This window comes from Topomyia yanbarensis, chromosome 2, assembly GCF_030247195.1.
Source record: "Topomyia yanbarensis strain Yona2022 chromosome 2, ASM3024719v1, whole genome shotgun sequence".
NCBI classification, from domain to species: Eukaryota; Metazoa; Arthropoda; class Insecta; order Diptera; family Culicidae; genus Topomyia; species Topomyia yanbarensis.
In genome coordinates, this window is record NC_080671.1 from 436,728,947 (window position 1) to 436,749,054 (window position 20,108).

The 20,108-nt window shown below is 43.3% G+C and overlaps 1 protein-coding gene across 3 annotated transcripts in view; it reads right to left on the minus strand.

The window, feature by feature from the left end:
• Positions 1-10,531: 10,531 nt before the first annotated feature.
• The window catches only part of LOC131685555 (glycerol kinase), a 515,121-nt gene continuing 505,544 nt past the window's right edge, over positions 10,532-20,108 (minus strand). For all 3 annotated transcript variants that reach the window (XM_058969366.1, XM_058969364.1, XM_058969363.1), the window contains exons 8-12: positions 12,042-12,155; positions 11,856-11,947; positions 11,599-11,695; positions 11,341-11,483; positions 10,532-11,264 (exon numbers count right to left, since the gene is read on the minus strand). In XM_058969366.1, the coding sequence (XP_058825349.1) occupies positions 11,170-11,264; positions 11,341-11,483; positions 11,599-11,695; positions 11,856-11,947; positions 12,042-12,155 (541 nt within the window). In that variant the 3' untranslated portion in view covers positions 10,532-11,169. The remainder of the gene's footprint in view (positions 11,265-11,340; positions 11,484-11,598; positions 11,696-11,855; positions 11,948-12,041; positions 12,156-20,108) is intronic.

Consider the following 20,108-nt stretch of genomic DNA (forward strand, 5'->3'; position numbering starts at 1 on the left):
AGGAGGAAAGTTGAAGGGAAAACCAAAATCTCCCTCGTTCCGTGTCGGTCTCTAGTTTCTTGTCGGTCGAATCCACCGTCTACTGAGAAAGGGCTACTACGCTGTAGCATCCGTTTAGTATGCGACCGTAATATCTCTCCGCCAAAATATTGGTGCTGGCAGAAAAAGCAGCTCGTGGAAATAAAAATACCAAGATTATCCCCAGTCAGCAGCGGTTGGCTATTCGAAATGATGTAGAGCTGAATAAATTGCTCTCCGGCGTGACCATTGCCTAGGATGGTGTATTGCCCAACATCCATTCCATTCTGCGGCCAAAGAAGACGGAAAAGAATTGAATTTTTCTTTGTTGGAAGGTGAAATGATGCCGAGCGAAAACCGAACTTACCCTATTCAGGGCGACCATTGCATTCGCCTGAAGAACAAATTTCTTGAAAACAACACACACTCACCAAAGAAGACAGAAGAGAGGGTCGCATGGGGTTTGTTTTGTAATGTAAAATGAAAATTTCAGTTAAAAATGATTATTGCAATTTAATTGATTGGTCCTGAAAACCACTGATTTGTTTTGTGGGAGACACAATAGGTCCGTTAATGGCGGATCCGTCGAGCCAGTTAGATGTCTTTTGGCATGATGGTCACTAACACTAACGAATGGCGCACTATTTCGTATCCTCGAACAAATTGACCAGGTAGACCTTGTTGGTTTCTTGGGGGCCAGACGGTGGAAGGGCAGCATTAGGATTAGTAGCTCCGTTGACTTCCGATAGCGGCAAATTTCTCACAGGGCGACATTTCCTGGTCGGTAGCAAGGGCACTTTCGCGGACGACCTTCGTTGTTAACTGCTTTCGGGGAGCGTTCCATCCGGTGGCCTTGCGGACTCTTTGGTACGGGCCATGGCACGAAAAATTCTGCTCTACTACTGCTGATGCCAGCTGGTAGCACAACGACGGTCAAACGAATGATGAGAAAAGCGACCGACCGTTGTAAAGTGATGCGAATACGATCTACTATCACTCTCTCGCTCAGTTTCGTGTCATGTGCCATTCATTTTCTTCTACTAAACGAGTATAACCAAAACGAGTATGAGTTTTCCCCCCAGTAACCAGCGTTGCCACATTTCTGATTTTTACAAAATTAATCAAACAATATTTTCAATGAATGTTGCAGATTGGAAATGAAGGAAAAAACACTCAGAAATTCCAAAAATATTCCTGACAATCTATGCATGTATGCAAAAGACAAAAATTGCATATATTTTATTTGTTCCATTAGAATGTAATAAAATTCCAACAGTATTTTTGTAGAGAGTACTAACTACAGAATTAGTTAGTTCCTTTTAAAGATAAAAAAATATCGAAACAAAAATGATGGCTGGTTAATATCTGTGACATAACCTGAGTGTCGTGACTATATTTCGGACATGTTGTTTCAAATCTAATGATATTCAACAGAATCATAACGTTTTAAATAACATGTGTGAATGGAAAATTTTCAAATGTTCTTTATGGTTGTTCGAAAGAGAATCAGATGTATAATTGTATAGGTGTTCACATCACATTCGTCAAGTTTGAGTGCGTTGGTTGATTGCTAATGAAATCGCTCATTGCGTCCGGGACCGCTAAAATAACATCAAGAAAATCAACCAATCGAAACTTAGTCTGTAAGCACGTGGTGCAAGAAAAGCATGGCGTGGGACCAAAAAAGATAAATAGTTACATCATGAACCATTCAGAAGGAAGTAGGGCACCACATACTATATGAACATCTGTACATCTCGGACGGCGACTCCTCCTGGATGGTGTTGGTTACGCTGCGTACAGCGCGTACAGAAGTAGACAACGACTTCAGAAAAACTTCATCTTGTAGATGAGACGATGCCAGTTCGCTTCGAAGGACTGAAACAGATTATGAAAATAGTTTAAATAGTATTAGTATATTATTAATTTATCGTTTACCCCGGACGAGATGGAGGATAGTGAGATGGGTTCCTCCATCTCTAAGGCGCAAAATTTTACTAATTCCCCTCCTTCCGTAGCATCCGGCGAACTCTTTACACTTAAGTTTATATACCTTCGTACGTTATAGAATTAGATGGTGTTATTTCCGAACCCCCTGGGTATGGTGTAGGGTGTTTAGAGAACGCCCTACTCAAGGAACACTTGATAGCAAGCAATTACGCTCAGTAACACACCAAGGAGAAACAAAGATTTACCGTTTATCAGATTCATTTTGAGTGACTTTTGCTGGGTCTGCATTTTTAATAGAATTTGTTTTCAGGTTCACCTTTTGTCCCTCGTGTGATGAAATGCTCATTTGTAAATAGGTTAGCCACACAGGCAGCCAGACACCTACAGCTTTAAAAGTTAAAAAATTCTGGTTCAATAGCCCCCGTTCCAAACAAAAAGCCTTGACTGGAAATAATAAAATTTCGACTTTCTCTGAACCTCAACCGGGCGTAGAATTATTGAAATTTCCTGAAATTGTTGACTGGATTTTCAATGCATTCAATATTTTTGTAGTCTTTTGATGAGTAATTCATCATCAGAGTTGGAAGATTCTTTCAATATTTTACAATGAAATTGAACAAGTATCATCCCCAAAATTGGTTCCTTAAAAATTTTGCTGTATAATTTGAAATGCTATGCTTTTCCTCCGTGGCTTACTTCAAACATTTAATTTCAATTTAATTGATTTCGACATTATTCGCCTCGACCGAGACACCCCGTATGAAGGAGTGTTTTTAGAAACTAAAGAGTGCTATCCTTTCTAACCTCCTTTCGATTGCTGGTATTGATGCTGTTGCTTATGTAAGTAACGGTTTCCTCACTATTAGGGTTCTTATTTGCCTGATACAACAGTGGCGTAGCCAGAAATTTGATTTGGAGGGGGTTATGACGAAAATCTTAGATTTTTCAAAAATGTTGGCTGGTCTATTTATGACATTTAATCTGTAGGCCGCGATCGACTGGGTACTACCGTGTTCTGCAGTAATAGCGAAATGGGATGGTGTGAGCGGGAATGGGCGCTATAACCCCACCGTAGGCAGAACTAAATACCTGTCGCAGGTGTCAGTTATGTTGGGTGGCGCACTACGAGACAGGTTAGGTGAAGTTCAACGAGTGGCCCAAAAATACCACTTTACTAACAATCAAGCAGGAAAGGATGAGCTGAAAACTCGCAACTTCTAAACCGTAGCATTGGAGGAGCTTTGATAGACGGGGCAGAAGGTGTGGAAATGCGGGGATCAAGCGAAGGCACAAGAGCTGGGCAAAATGCGCCAACGCGTGATCAAGTGGCAGGCGATCAGCGAAAGGATTTGTGTATTGTGGATCAAAGACCATTTCTTCGACTAGAGCATTATCAATGTGCACTGATCCAGGCCCGATGAGAGGGGGGGTCAGCCAGGGCAATTGCCCTGGGGCCCGGGTCGTATTTGGGGGCCCGCGTTTTTACCCGGTAGATGGGCGAACACGTCCGGTATTCATAGAAGTGCAATAAAAATATCAATAGTATTTTTTTGTAATCATTCGTCTTATTAAATTATTGTATGATGGAAGCGTAAAAAATGAAAACTTTATTTGATAGTTGACATTTGTTAAAACAAACGTTCTTAAGGAAATTGTCTACTTTGTATACAAGTTAAAAAAAAGCGAGTTTTATTACTTGAATCGAGGAATACACTACGAAATATTGAGAAGCCAATTCAAAGTATGTTTGAAGAAAGCAATAGAGCGTCAAACAGGAATGCGAGCGCACGGACAAACGCATCCGTCCTCTTCTACGTTCTCTTCTTTGCTGGTTGTGCTGGTTGTTGGCGTGGAGATAGTGGGCGTGATTGTTGTTGAGTGAATATTTGTTCCTGTCAGAGCCGTAGATATTGGTTACGTATAAAGGAGTTGGTTTGTACGGAAGCATTCTCACCATAAGAACAACGTTAGGGACATCCGGGAAAATGTGAAGTTTCAGCTGTTATGAAAAGCACTTCTCCGTATCTTGACATCAATTTGTTAATCACGATGTCAGGGGTGTGTGGAGATAGTTCATGTAAGCGTATCTCTGCACGTTTAGTAATTGTTTCACTTCTCGAGTAGCTGATCTTACAGGACATTTCCAAAAATCAATTCGTCTGCAGTCGTTTTTACTGTGTATCTATAGCGGAACGATTTTTAGTTTCTACTCTGGGCGAGATGAGAAGATATACTGAGCTTAACTAACCGTTGAATAAAATGGTTAATTTTTATATTTTTGTATTGTTATAGCACGTACTAGTATTTTCCCTCTAAAAATGCATTGTGTTGAGATAGAACGGTGATTTTGGGTCTCACCAAAGATGCGTGTGATGTCTATAAGAACCCAATTATAATGTGCGAAATAAAGAAATCACATCAGTTCAGCTTATGCAACAGCAGCAGTGCTCAATTGCCTACTGTACTCACAGTTGTATTATTTCTGTCTGATTACTGTGTTCTGTGTCTAAATTGTTGTCGCGCCCCACATATTCTCACAGTTTATTTATGTAAATTGAAATTCTTTTTGATTTGATCATTTTAAACGAGAATTTTCAGCCTTCTCATTTTGCTAACAACAAGAACCAAAAACTGCTCCACTGCTACCAGCAAATAAAGCAATCCATGTGTCGCTTTGTCTGCACAGTAGAAGCAAAATATTATGTTCCAAGCTACTGTGTCGAAAAAAATGAGTGACGATTACAAGCAGAAAGTGGCCTATTGCGGTCAAAATATATTCCTATTTACTTTTCGAGACGTTCCTTAAGATCTAATGTTAAAAGTACAAATGGAGCTAAAGATGGCCAATAGGGGACATAGTTATATAAAAAAAAATCAAAGTAACTTTTTGGGTCCAATTTAGCTCCCAGAACAACTCTGCAAATTTTTAGCTCGATCGGTGAAACTTTATTTTTGCGCCCACGGTTCATAGTTTACATGGGATTTTGCATGGGGAAATCGTCTTTTTCAAAATAATTCTTCCAAGAGTCGCCCGTTACTTCCTAAAAATAAATAGATGTCTGATTTTTATAGAAAATTTGTCAAGGAAACAATGTCTTGAAGACTGCGAAACGATCTGATGCTTGTGGAAAAAGTTATTAAGCAAAAACCGATTGATGCCCTGAAGATTGATGAAAATTTCACTTTTCATAGCTGCCGACGGTCGAATTATATACAATTTTTTTAACTTTCTCTTATTATGTACAAAAGAAGCCTTAATTTATCTCTTAAATCTCTTGCGAAGTTGGTTTAGACACATTAAAAGAAGCTTAAAACAAACTTGAGTATAATTGGTCAACCAACAGCAGTGGTGCTAGAAAAAATGAATATTTTATCAATTTTCAGAGCATCAATCGGTTTCTGCTTAATAACTTTTTTCTCAAACGTCAGATCTGTTCGTGGTTTTCGAGACTTTGTTTCTTTGTTAAATTTACTATAAAAGCCATATAACGATTTATTTTCAGGAAGTAATGGGTGACTGCTGGAGGAATTATTTTGTGAAAGTTAATTTTCCCATATAAAGTCCCATGTAAACTTAAAACAGTGGGCGCAAAAATATAGTTTCTGGGATCGAGTTAAGAATTTGCACAGTTGCTCTAGGACCCAAATGGAACCTAAAAAGTTGCTTGGAGCTGGAATCTAATTTTTGTCCCACCCTAATGGCCAATGTTTACACCATACAATTTCACCATGTTAGACATAGCGTGCTGATTATGTTCCAGACCATCAATGGAACAGAAGCGTTTGTTTCGCGAAACGAAATATATCCGCTCACTGTTAAAACACAAATTCTAAATCCCTCCGTGGGTTGGAAGTATTATTCCTGCTATTGTAGCACCTGCAGATCCTATTTTCCTTACCCCTAACCTTACCACTTCTAAAATCCTTCCCATCAGGGAAATGAGGAAAAAACAAATCATGACAAGGCACAAATCTCCGATCTACATGAAGAATGTTCCATTTGAGCCAGACGCTACTGATTCCTGAATACCCACAAATTTAAAAACTTGTAACTATGCGGCAATTTTACCCTATTTGGATACCGTGGAATAAGAAGCTGTCGAAATTCGCCTGTCTGGCACGCTATCTGTAGATGTGGCAATATGAGTCAACCGGAGTCTAATAGACACTTGGAATCACGAGTTTCCCATGGCTGAAGAGATACTAACTCATACTGCACCAGACGAGTTAGGTTTAAAAGGGCCCGGCAGTAATACAAGCCTTGGGGCCCGACGCGGCTCTCGACGGCCCTGCACTGATCTCACGAAGCCGAGAAAGATGCATTTTATGCGCAGCTGGAGCATGTCTATGATAGCTGCCTATGGCGGAATGTTAAGCTCGTCATCGGTGACATAAACATCCTGATAGGCCGGGGGCATTGTATAAACCAGTTACCACACCTTATAAATAATGTGCAGAAATTCTCACGATTGATAAGTATATTATGACGAACACCTACATAGCGAAGCAGTAGACGACAAGAGTATTGCAAGAATCAGCTTGGAGACGCGCGCAGTCCACGACAGATTTCGGATCTACCTATGATTCACGAAAAATAGGACGGTTGAACCGCTGGCAATGACCAACTGTCATGTGAGCTACTCAAACACAGAATAGAGGAATTGGCTAGAGCACTCCACTGAGTGCTTTTGAAGATCTGGAAGGAGGAGATTTTACCGAAGTATAGGACGTAGGGAGTAGTATGTCCCATCTATAAAAATGGCGCAAGCGGAATTTTTGCAACTAATTACCGATTAATAACATTACTGAACTGCCCTTGTATACAAAGGTGACGTAAATACCATCGACTATATTTTTCAGGAAATCAATTTTCAAATCTTGCATAGTGCGGGTAAAAGCATGCTTTCGCCACTTTGCTTTTCGCATTTCAACAATTCAATTTTTATTTGAAGTCGTTTGCACTGAAAGATGCGAATTTTCGCAGTGAACTTAAAAATATGAAAAAGTTAAATTTGACCAAAGTGGCGTTGAAGTCACTTTTGCATATTAGGATAGTGAACGTCATTTACAAGGTGTTCTCCCAAATTCTTTGTTGCCGCCTATAACCGTTAGTAAGGGAATTCGTAGTGCAATATGGCCTATAATGCACAAAATCGGGCTGCATTCATATCTTCAACCAAGCTATTTGCCATAACATTCTTGAAAACTTTGCTGAAGACACTAAGTCTCGACAAAATTTGATTGGAATTAGTAATGCATCCAACTGGAAAAATTAATCAACAAAATTATGCTGCTAAATACTAAACCTCCAAAAGCTGATGGTTTCCAAATAATGGAATCTTGGCGCCATTCACTTGGATACCCAAATGTACATCATAAATAGCGAAAACCGTGAAAAAATTTCAATATTTTTTTATTGCCAATCTTAGTGGCACATTATATAAGTGATAACGCAAAAAAAATCAAATGTGCATAAAAACCGATTCTGACATGTTAAAGATAAGCGTAAACCGCCATTTTTCATCAGTTTCTATGTAGACGTTTTTTGAGCTATTTTGCTTGATATTTACATGATTTAGCAATGGGCACAATTTACAAAAAGTCCACATAACGTTTCAAACATTAGGTTCTCAATGTAATGAACAGATAATAAACTTCCAAAATTATTATTTGAATATTTAATAAACTAGTCAGCATCAAACATTTTTTCTTCAATTCAAATATTTTGGATTGGAGGGGGTTTTAACCCCCAAAACCCCCCTTGGCTACGCCACTGTGATGCAACCTTTTTGTCAGAGCGGCCTAGGTACCTCTATAAGAATTTCGGATTTTCTTACATAAACACACAAAAGGTAAAACAAAACTAATATATAAACTTCCTGAATTTTATTTTCTTCATAATCCTTACGCAGCTGCTGTTACGATTGTGGGCGGAAAGACAGTAGGTCTTTTCACCCTCCTTGGCTGTTAGCTGGGCTGGTAAGAAGAACAAGGCTCGTTCGTTCGTTATCCTTCCCAGCGAGGGCGAATTGGTGCGTCTGGATCCTTTGCTGTTAGCCGGGGAAGCGAAAGCTCCTTGGCGATCCAGCACCAATACACTGATTTCCAAACCACGGCAGACATTTTGTGGTACTACTACACTCGTACTGGATTATCCCAGTCTTTAACCTTCGTAGAAGAAATTTCAAACGTTTTCTACGTTGAAATTATAGCAAATTAGGAGAAATTAATAAAACAAAAGCTTGTTTACAAATCTTATTAGCCCTATTCAAAAGTTAATATGGTTACTCTCCTCTACACAAACCAAAATACAATTAGGCAATCCATTAGACGTTTGTTTGACAATTCAGCGGTGGGTTCTGTCAACAAGTCTTCTCCTGCGAACAGAAAAACTCGTCCGACAAACAACTTTGTTAGTCCGATTCGTTTGATTTTGGATCGAATCAACGATATTGTCGGACGTCGCACCCCTCGGAGTAACGTCAGAATAAGTAAACAAGAAATAATCAGCTGATCAGAAACGTCTCATGGATTGCCTAATAAAAAATTTACGAAAATTGTGACCGATCGAGGAACAGTGCATTCCCAGTAAACGAAATGGCGGACAGGCAGGTTAAACTAGATGCTGGCGACCGGTAGGCTATTAAAACGTTGTTCTAGGCTATCCGCCGTAACTTGCCGTTTACTGTAAAAGTAGTGTGGGCAGCAGTGGTGAGAATAATTATTATATGTTGCGTAAACAAATACACTCTACGGAGTGTATACACAAAAATAGGTATAATTACTCTGACGGATGTCGGAAGCAGATGATACGAACAAGTAATTTTCTGCTTTCATAGTCCTTTTTGACCTGTCGAAAATCCTGAAGGATAGTCAGCTTCCGGTCGACAGTCACGCCAAGGATGGCCTGTACCGAGTCCCCTTAGAAAGGCGAACTGACGACGGTCGACAAGATCTTGTTCCTCGAGGAGGATCATCAGGTGTCTATTTAATATTATTTCCATCGTTTTTCCAATGCGGAGGTAGAGGTTGATGGGTCGGAAGTCTTTCGGGCTCCTAATTCCCTTGATTTTCTACGCCACAGGGATCGTCAGTGCGAAATGCAAGTTGTATGGGAGAGACCCACCTGCCCAGATCCTGTTGAATCCGTTTAGTAGCTAACGTTGTCGTGTTCGGCAGACTAGCACGTAGATGTACTTAGCGCAGTGGCGGGTTCCACATCGGAGAAAGACTTATTATAATCCTGGTTCGCGTCTGGCTTAATGCTGTAGGCAGGCATGGGAAAAATCATTTCACGAAACGATCAATTTGAAATCATTCACCAACATGCTCCTACTGTGAAACCCGATCTCGGCAATCCTTCTTGTGTAGAATTACGCGTTCGTGCGAAAGCGAGAAACAAAACAAAAAACTGAAAAAAGTGACAGCGCACGGCAATGTTAGTGTTCACCCAATGATTCATTCTTCATCACATATATAGTGTTTTGAATGAAGGCAGAAAGGATCGCAAATGAATGCATTCTTTCATTCACAATGATTCATTTCAAAACATTCACCAGATCGTTCTAATAAAAAAAGTTGTCGTTCTTGTTTATAGACCTTCGAAATTTTCACTTGGTGATCTCAAGTAAGTAGTTTGCAATGGGCTGGTGAAAAAAAACAATTTTTAGAATGAAACGACGCTGTACCCAGAAAAAGATCGTGTTGCAACTTATCCAGAAGGAGGGCAGAAAATTCCACTGCAAAGCAGATGAGAATTTCAAATATAAGCAAGCACCGCTAATTCTCGAAAATTTCAAAAGGAACATTTTTTAAATGCACCCTGCTGTCTAGGCAGTAATGAATTTACCAGCACCGCCAAACGAGAAAACCTAACCGCGGAGCCGTAACATGGATTGTTTGAAAAATACGAAATTGTTAATTATACAATTTTCATGTTTGTCATGTACAAGCATGTATTTGCCCAGAAATAACTTTAATAAACGATTCTGTGCATATAACAATATCAATTTCAAGTGGATTCTAGTGCTATATCCTTCCCAATATTGATTATAGTGTACATTTGCAGCATAAAGTTGACCTAACCCAACTGGAGAATACAATCTCACATTCATTTGTGAACTAAAAGTTGATTCACTTGTGAATGTTTACAATTCAATCTTCCGATTCAATCTGCGAATAAAGAACCACAATCTTCTTCATTCAACATAGTACGTGTCATTCTTTTACCTGGCTCACTTTTTCAGAAGTTCATCTCTACCTACGTTCAGTTGTGTTATTCAGAGAGTTTTAGTCGGATCGTGAATGAACGACTGGCTGCTGTCAAAGCAATGAACGGATCCGCCAAGAATCATGCGAATGAATGATAATTCCCATCTCTGGCTGTAGGGGTGGCTTCTATGGCCCTTTTTCCGATTTCGCTTGCAATTTTGATGGGCTCAGCTCTCGTGGTACCGATAATGCAAAGCCGTTTTGCCTTCTTTTGCCCCTTAGAGCATCCATGATAGTTAACAATAAGGATTTCTTTCTACTTCAAACTTGCGGTTCTCGCATAGACAAACATATATTTAATAAGATAATCCTAGAATAACAAATTTAGTAAAATTTTCAATTGACGTATGTTTAAGTACATTATATTAGAAAGATGTCTTCGGAAAATTCGTCGTTTTCTTAAAACAAACTAAAATAAGTTTTGACACTTTCACTAAAGCTTTGCTGAACATTAGAATAGTTTATAAACGTAACTTCTTAGTCGAAAAGCAAAAATTGTTTTCTATTAACATGAGCTAATCACTCTGACGGAGTGATGTAAGGCTTTAAAACTGTTTACCAATTATACTAATTATACAATATACATTTATGCTTAAATCTACTTTGTAAAAAGGCTGTTTATGCGTCATTACAATTTGTTTCCGTTTTCTTGTAAAATAAACATATTTTCACAATTAAAAAAAATGATTGATACTGACTAGAAAAATAATCAGTATCAGCGTCTTTTGAACTGTACAGACAAACATTCAGTAAGCGAAGTAAACATAACTATACTAATAAATTCAAGCACCCCGACCAAGTCTTTTTTTAATCATGTATGCCGCCTAACGCCTGCTCGCCATTGCTGATAGCCGGCCTACTTATGTACAATAATAATTGCTATTCTAGGCTAACAGTTGAAAATGTGACTCCAACGCCCCCATTGTTTCATCAGCTTGGCCGCGACTGTGAGAACACCAGCATCATGAAGGAAGACAGTAGGAAGAGACTGGCCGGGATCGACGCTAGCAGCGAGTAGCGTTCGTCTGCAAAATAATAATAAAACGAAGAAATCGAATGTTGATCCAGGGACGGTCTTCAAATTGCATCGAAAGCACTCACCAGTCATGGCTTCACTCTTCTTGGTAACGGACCAACCCAAACTTCGCTGGACGGCCATTTTCCACTTGGTGTACCGAGCGTTTCGTTCCTCCTCGGTTGTGGTCGGCAGGAATGTCTCGTGCGTTATCTGCAGCTGGTGGTCTCTGAAAAAAGATGTTATTTTTTAGGTGAAATACTATAAAGGTTACGAGGTATGTTAGGGTAATCATGGTTTTAAAAATTAAAATTATTTTCATTACACATAACTTCGCCACTAACCGATTTTCAGGTTCCATATTGTAGAGATCGATTCCTTTCGCTTGCGCAGCAGCCATTGCCGTACCAAGGGCAGCCGGATCAACGACTTCGGTTTTCACTGTAACGATCAATGTGAAGCCAGACCAGGAAGGAGGTGAATTGAAATTCAAATTAATTCGATGCTTTAGCAATGAAGGAGCTGATGATCGATGCTTAATCAGCAGCAGGGATGAATTCAGGCGATATATTTGTAGAGAGAACCGAACGAAAGTACTTACGCACTGGAATCCCGCTCAGGTCCGCCTGTAGCTGCATCAACAGTGTGTTGTTGGTCATGATACCGTCCGCATGTAGCTTGGTAAGGTTGATGCTGGTAAAGATAAAGAGATAGCCATCAACATAACCGCTCATGTGTGGGAATTTTGTTTTTAATTTGAGGGGAACAGTACCGCGTGTGAACTTACCCACAGTCTTTTTTCATCGCTTCGATAATATCACGTGTCTGAAAGCAGACAGCCTCTAGTGCCGCACGGATGATGTGATGTTTGGTGGTGAAGCTCGTGAGCCCGCAGATAATACTGAAAAAAATAGTTTGATCGTTGTTACTAGTGTGCATAGCTTTAGTGATTCATACGAATAGGGTTTAAGCATTCTAAAAACCTGCTATAACAATCTTGTGATCATTTGACGCGCAATTAGCAGGTATGCGCGATGTCTGGTTTGTAGCCATATACGATATTCCTGGCACGAGTGTTCAGTAAGGGTCACAGACAACAAGAGTTGCTTGATCAAGAACCATTCCCCTCGATGTTTCGGGGGTCGTTTGTATGAAGGAGAACGCTCCGTTATTGACTCATCAGTATGCTGAATTGACCAGTACACATAGTCGTTAAGTCCAATAGTTGTGTTGCCATACAAACAACTGGCCATGAATGAAGTCTCGTTATCATAGAAGCTCTGAAGTTTCGATCTTGTAATGGTATCATCACAATCAGAACTTCTGTACTGAGGGAGCCTCATCCGTGGTCAGCCGTGTGCATGATAACACAAGAAATGTCAAATAGGTAGCACCGAGTTACAACTATTGTTCCTTACAAAATGGGTAAATTCCAATTTCGCCCTCTAACAATGAGAAATATAGCACAATACACTAGAACTAGTTAGAAAGCTGATCTTGTTGATATGGAAAATCATTAGACGCTAAAAATTGATAATTGTTTTTGATTGTTAATCTTTAAAAATCTAACAATTTATAAACACAACTTTATTGATATTATGGTAGCAGCGTTTACACTAAGTTTAACATCTTTTTGTCTGTGTACAGGCCCTTCGTCGCTTCACTTGATTTAGCAATCGATCGAAACGAAAGGGACGGGCGAACTTTGGCGCGATCGTGACGCTAGTATAGTTGGATAAAATATTCGATGTTTTTGTGTTTTCCCGTTCGGGTTACGTTAACGCGGTTATAAATAATAATAATGTCATTAGGTGGCGAAAACCCCCCTATTGCTTGACTAGCACGGCTACTGATCGGTTGGATTTTATTATAAAGCTTTTATCGGGAGTGGAGAATTTGAATAATTTGTTGGCATTGAAATGAACGGACGAGCACATTACAGCTGTTACAATGCGTTACGTGAATTGCGCCTGCGTGCATGCCATAGACTTTCAGTTCAGTTAAACAACAGTTGTAATGAAATTTAGCAGACAAATAATAGACCCAAAAGTACTATCAAAACTGGTAGCGAACGAACAACTAATCTCATACAATTGAGCATTTTGTCATATATTGTCATACGTTCACAAAAATATTGTTTTTATCTTCGTTCTTCTGCTGCTGTGACTTTTTGAAATCTATAAATCTTCACAACCATTTTTTTACTGTGAGGAACATGTATAGCTCAACAAGCTATGTGTTGATTTTAAAATGAAATAATTGCAAATTGTTAGTTTCTGATTTCGTTTTTTTTATAGCAGAAGCACGAAATAAATCTACAAATCGTAAATCATCCGCATTCAGTTCTAAAATTTCGAAAAATTTTATGCTGATTTCGTTCCCTCGTTACCCTTTGATTAACTTGCTATTGAAAAAGAAGATGTGGATATAATTCATAATAAATATTGGAAAACGTATTGAAAAGGAATTTGCCGTGGTGAGAAAGTAGGTAGCCAGTCCGATTTCTTTTTCCGCGATCTCGAATCAAGCCTCTCCCTTTGCTAAAACTACACCGTGTGCATATGAAAATCAGATTACCGTATGTCAATTCTGTGAGCAAGCATCAGACACAACGGAAATTCCTGCGTGAAGGCAGTTAAAAATAAATAAGTTTGTGTATTTATTGCAACCAGTGGGAAAACAAAGATTTGGAAATTCTAAATTGAACCAACAATTATTGGACCAACTAGTAACGTCTGTTCAGTCAGCAACTGAATGGCTGGCGTCTAAAATGGTATACCCAACCTAAGTGTAACACATCCTTATATTCAACAAATTGTTGAATTTCTGGTTGAAATGTCACATGGTTTTTGGTGTTCCAGGAAGCGTTGGAAACTCTTTGTTTCATCTGGATTGACCAGGTGCTGTTTGCTTCGGATTTGTTGCAGATCTTTTTCTTGCTGGTATATTCAGCGGCCTTTTAAAAGAGAAAAAAATATTGTTACGATGACTCATTTTCTTGTAATTAGTGCAATGCTGCATGCACGGCACTAACAACCGATCATGCGGACGATCCTTGTCGAAGAAGACGCAAAGCAGTCTTGCTGGGCATTGTCACTCAAAATCTTCGCTCACTGGAGCAAAGGGTCATGGAAACAGAAAATCCCGTCCTTCAGTAGATCTACGCATGCCAAGTTCGAATCGATAACTACACCATCGATCTCAACTTTGTGAGCGGGCATGTAAACGCGTTAGTTCTTAATAAAAGTTTTTGTCGCTAGTAACGTCAATTGTTTGCTTAAGACAAACTATCACAATCCTGAGCTTATCTAGGCGAACTTTCGAGATATCTGGAGCAGCAGAATTTTTCTGCGGCTTGTGGAGTATTGGAATACTTCTCGGACATTCTTTGATCCGAATGAAGATCGGATACGGCCAAACTCAGTTCATTATGTTTGATTTTAAATGGAAGCTCGAATCTTTGGCGACGAATCAACATTCATTTTAGGATCATTTGGGTCAATTGAGGAGTACATTTAATATACGGTAGAGTGCCAATATTAACTCCGCTAGCGAATGACGTATCTTAATAGTAGCATGTCTGGAATAACCTTGGAACTATTGAGAACCAGAGCTACAGGTCCAAAGCCCAGGTAAATGAGAATGGTTGTGATGATCTGGGCCGCGGTCACCACGTAAAGCAAAAAAGGTCATAACCCCAAGTCCAAGGCGTGAAGCGACCTGTGCCGAGGGATGAGTGATCCAGGGGGTGAAAAAGATGCTCGATCGTTAACGGAGCGTGTGGGGTACCTGGGCAACCCTCACAGTAAACGTCCCTTTCTCGCGCTACTCATGGGATTAATGAGCGAAGTGAAAAATAATAAAAACAAACAAACGGAGGTGCTGAACCTCTTTGCTAAAGGTGGCTTGATGAGGTCTCCCCCCAGTGGGGAAAGTAGTTGAGCGACGGGGGCTGCATCCGACAGCACCAGTGACCACCCAGCAGTGGTAGAAAATAGCCCTACCAACGCGCTGGATGGGCCACTAACCGCGATGCGTAAAGTGGTGGAGCAGCTCGATACTATAATCGAGTTCACTAACGCGAAGCAAAACATCAGCAAGGAGCTGAAACAGAGCCTGCTGGTGCTCCGGAAGGCTGTTCGTGTCGCAAGACAAGAACAGCAGGCTTACGCTAAGAGGGTGGAATGTCGAGAGAAGTCCGACAGAGGAACCCAGACAGTGGCCTCCAAGAGGGATGGAAGAGAGAAGGCCGACATAGGTACCTACACAGAAGCCTTCCCCTTCCCCTTCTATGGAGCAGCCAAGTCTCTCGAAGCGGCGGCTGAGTTCCCCTCGAAGGGCAAGGGCAAGCGCAAGACGACGTCGAACGCGAAGCGCTCTAGGATGTCACCAGGCGAGGGTGCAAAAATCAACACCACACGGCGTGCAACCGTCAAGGCCAAACGCCGTTTGGTCGAGGTAAACCGGGGCGCAAATGACCCCGCCGGGCAGAAAGAAGGCACCAGCAAATCGGTGCAACTCGACACCGGATGCACCGCGGCCCGCGAAGAAGGCCAAGGACAGAGGCGAGGCCTTGTGGTTAAAGACCGACAAGGACAAATATGCCGACGTCCTAAAGTCGATGAGGGCGGCCGAAAGCCTCTCGGGCAAGACGTGCGCAGCGTGAGACGCACCAATACAGGCGAAATGCTGTATTGGTGCTGAAGCGACACACACACAATCCAGTGCAGTCTATAAGGCCTTGGCCCAAGAGGTCCTGGGTGAAGGCGCCCAGGTGAGGTCATTAGAGGCAGAAATGACTCTCCAGTGTAAGCAACTGGACAAGTTCACGACCGCAGATGATGTCGTCGCAGCCGTCAAGGAACAATGCGACGTAACAATTGAGCGGGCCTCTGTGTGCTTGAGAGGGGACCCTCCGGCACGAAAGTAGCCTACTTCAGGCTACTGAAAGCAGATGCAAAAAAGGTTACCTTGATAGGTAAACTGAAGATCGGCTGGTCAGTATGCCCAGTTAGCATACCCCAGCCGCCTTCAGTGGATAGGTGCTATCGGTGCCTTAAATCCGGCCATAAGTCGTACGAATGTAAGGGTACAGACAGGAGCAAACTATGTCGTCGCTGCGGCGAAGAGGGGCATAAGGAGCGGGGCTGCACTAACGCGCATAAATGCCTTATCTGCACCGGGGTGGACCTTCGTGTCCCTTCGGTGAGGCCAATAAGAGGAAGCCGTGAACGTCACACAGCTAAATCTTAACCGTTGTGCAGCAGCCCAACAGCTGTTGTGGCAGTAGGTCTCGGAGTCGAGGACAGATGTCGCCCTCCTATCCGACCCGTGTCGGACGGATCTGGGATGGTGGCAATCTGTACAATAGGACGGTTCCCGGTTCAAGAGGTAATACACTCCTCCGCTGAGGGTGTTGCGATTGCCAAGATCAATGGTGTGTTCTATTGCAGCTCCTACGCCCCACCAAGGTGGCCCATAGAACAGTTCAACCAGATGATCGACAGGCTCTCGTCAGACCTAGTGGGCCGGAAACCGGTAGTCATAGCGGGAGACATTAACGCTTGGGCAGTAGAGTGGGCAGCCGCTGTACAAATAGAAGGGGCCAAGCGCTAATGGAGGCGCTTGCGAAACTCGACGCTGTGTTAGCCAATAATGGCTCCGCTAGCACACTCCGTAGAAACGGGGTGGAGGCATGGATTGATGTAACATTTGCCAGCCCGAGTCTGGTTCCAGGCATGGAATGGAAGGTAGACGAAGGCTACACCCATAGCGATCATTTAGCAATCCGCTTTAGGATCAACTATGATGTGCAGCATCCGAGGGCTGGAGATCCCTGTCAGGTAGGCGGGTGGAAGTCCAATCATTTCGACAGCGAAGCTTTCACCACGGCCCTGGGACTGGAGGCCAACACCGACAGTCTAAGCGGGGATGCGCTGGTAGCCGTCCTATCACGCGCGTGCGACGCCACTATGCCGAGAAAAACCCTGCCAAGAAACGGCAGATGCCCGGTATACTGGTGGAGTGCCGAGATTGCAGCTCTACGATCGGCCTGCCTCAGAGCTAGACGTAGGATGCAAAGAGCCCGCACCGAGGATGCAAAAGAGAACCGCCGTGAAGTGTTTCGAGCTGCGAAATTGGCCCTTAACAAGACCATAAAAAGCAGCAAGGGAACGTGTTTCGACAACCTGTGTGAGAGTGCCAACGCGAATCCGTGGGGTGACGCCTACAGAATCGTGATGACCAAGACCAAAGGGGGCTCTTCACCCCCAGAACGGTCTCCGGACCGGTTGGCGACGATTATCGAAGTACTCTTCCCGTCTCGAGCCGCAAGCCCCTGGTCACCTGCACTACGAGACAGTGCGGCCACGGCCGAAATGGTGGCTCCGGTGACGAATGAAGAACTACTCGCAGTGGCTAATTCCCTAACAATAAACAAAGCTCCAGGGCCGGATGGAGTTCCAAACAGCGCTCTCAAGGCAGCGATCATAGCGAACCCAAACATGTTCAGGCTAGCTATGCAGAGATGCCTTAACGAGTGCCGTTTCCCCGATAGATGGAAAAGGCAGAAATGGGTGCTGTTGCCGAAGCTCGGGAAGCCGCCAGGCGACCCATCGGCGTACAGACCAATCTGTCTGATCGACACGACTGGCAAACTGCTTGAGAGGATTATCCTCAACAGGCTAACCCCGTACGCGGAAGGTACGGACGGTCTGTCAAGCAACCAGTTTGGCTTTCGGAAGGGTAAGTCCACAGTGGACGCTCTCAACTCAGTGATAAAGACTGCCGAGATAGCGATCCAACGAAAAAGGCGAGGCATTCGATACTGTGCGTTAGTGACACTTGACGTGAAGAACGCATTCAACAGCGCAAGCTGGGATGCCATCGCGCTCTCGTTATACCGGCTTAGCCTACCGGTGGGTCTGTACCGGATCCTGGAAAGCTACTTCCAGACCCGCGTACTGCTATAGGAGACAGATGCCGGTCAGAAAAGGGTTCCGATTACCGCCGGAGTCCCGCAGGGCTCGATCCTAGGCCCGATGCTATGGAACCTCATGTGTGACGGGGTTCTGAGACTGAAGTTCCCTCCTGGGGTCAAGATCGTCGGCTTTGCCGACGACGTAACCTTGGAGGTCTATGGAGAGTCAATCCCTGAGGTAGAACTAACTGCAGAACACGCGATCAACACGGTGGAAGAATGGATGAGCGCGAGAGGCCTGGAGCTCGCTCAGCATAAGACGGAGGTAGTTATCGTCAACAACCGCAAGTCAGCACAACATGCAGTTATCCATGTGGGAGAAGTCGTGATCACCTCACATCGGAGCCTGAAGTCTCTCGGAGTCATTATAGACGACAAGCTGACCTTCGGCAGCCACGTCGACTATACATGCAAGAGAGCGTCGACTGCTGTTGCGGCACTATCGAGGATGATGTCCAACAGCTCAAAGGTGTGCGCCAGTAGACGTAGGCTACTGGCAGGCGTTGCCGTATCTATCCTTAGGTATGGCGGCCCGTCATGGTCAAGAGCACTGAGAATAACTAGTTACCTACAGAAACTGGAGAGCACCTACCGCGTGATGTGCCTCAGAGTGATATCTGCCTACCGCACGGTATCACACGATGCATCCTGCGTGATAGCGAGCATGATGCCAGTCGGGCTGGTCATTCGGGAAGATGAGGAGTGCTTCGAGCTACGTGGAAATAGAGGAGCCCGCGAGCGCACCAGGGTGACCTCGGTCGCCAGATGGCAGCGTGAGTGGGATAACTCCACGAAAGGTAGGTGGACCCATCGGCTGATACCTAATATATCGAGTTGGGTGGGCAGACCCCATGGGAAGTTCACTTCCATCTGACACAATTCCTGTCAGGCCTTGGCTGCTTCCGACAGTACCTCCACAGGTTCGGGCACGCGGAGGTCCCCACCTGCCCTGACTGCCCTAGTATAGACGAAAATGCCGAACACATACTGTTTGTATGTCCTCGTTTCGACGTCGAAAGAAGAGCAATGCTTGACGTCTGCGGCTGGGACACAACCCCTGATACCCTTATTCAGCGGATGTGTCAATCGGTGGAGAAGTGGAACGCAGTCTCGGCTGCTACCATCCAGATTGCCTGTAGGCTACAGGTAATCTGGTGAACCGAACAACAGACGACGGGCACGGCTAACTAGTGATTGGTTAGCTGGAGCGAAAAAGGCCAAGCGCAAAAAAGGGAGTGAATGGTCTGTTCATGCCGAGGCAGGTTTGGCGCAGCGACTGGCAACCACGTAATGGGTAAACCCAGCCATCCCGAAGCAAGGCAGAAGAGTGAGTGTATAGGCGTATATGTGGACTGCCTCATGCCAAGATGGGAGGGTCGTAGCGTAGTATGTTGGGACTCAGCTATCGATGCCTCGTGGCGTGGCAGAGGAGCGAAAGGGTGAGCATCCAAGTCAGCCTCACATGGTATGTTAGAGGCTAGCACACAAGTAAGCCTAGCAAGGAATGAAAAAGGTGAGCACACAAGTCAGCATCACATGGAGTGTTAGAGTGTGAATCAGGGTGTGACAGAGCGAGCACCCAAGTAAGCCTCATACAGGATGTATGAACGCGTGAGCGAGAGTGAGTGAGTACATCAAGTACAGCCAGCCCTCCAGAAGCAATACCGAGAGGTAGTCCCATGGGGGAACAATGGCGGTGCCCAATGGAGTTTAGTCATGGCGACGTCACCATGAGAGCCCGACACACCCCAGTACACCCCGTGTGGTAGCACGTGTAGGGGAAAGAGGGTAACAGTGGAACTATGAAAGCGTATTGTTTTCATAGTTCCACTGTTACCCTCTTTCCTCTACTGGGTAAGTACGTAAATTGTATTC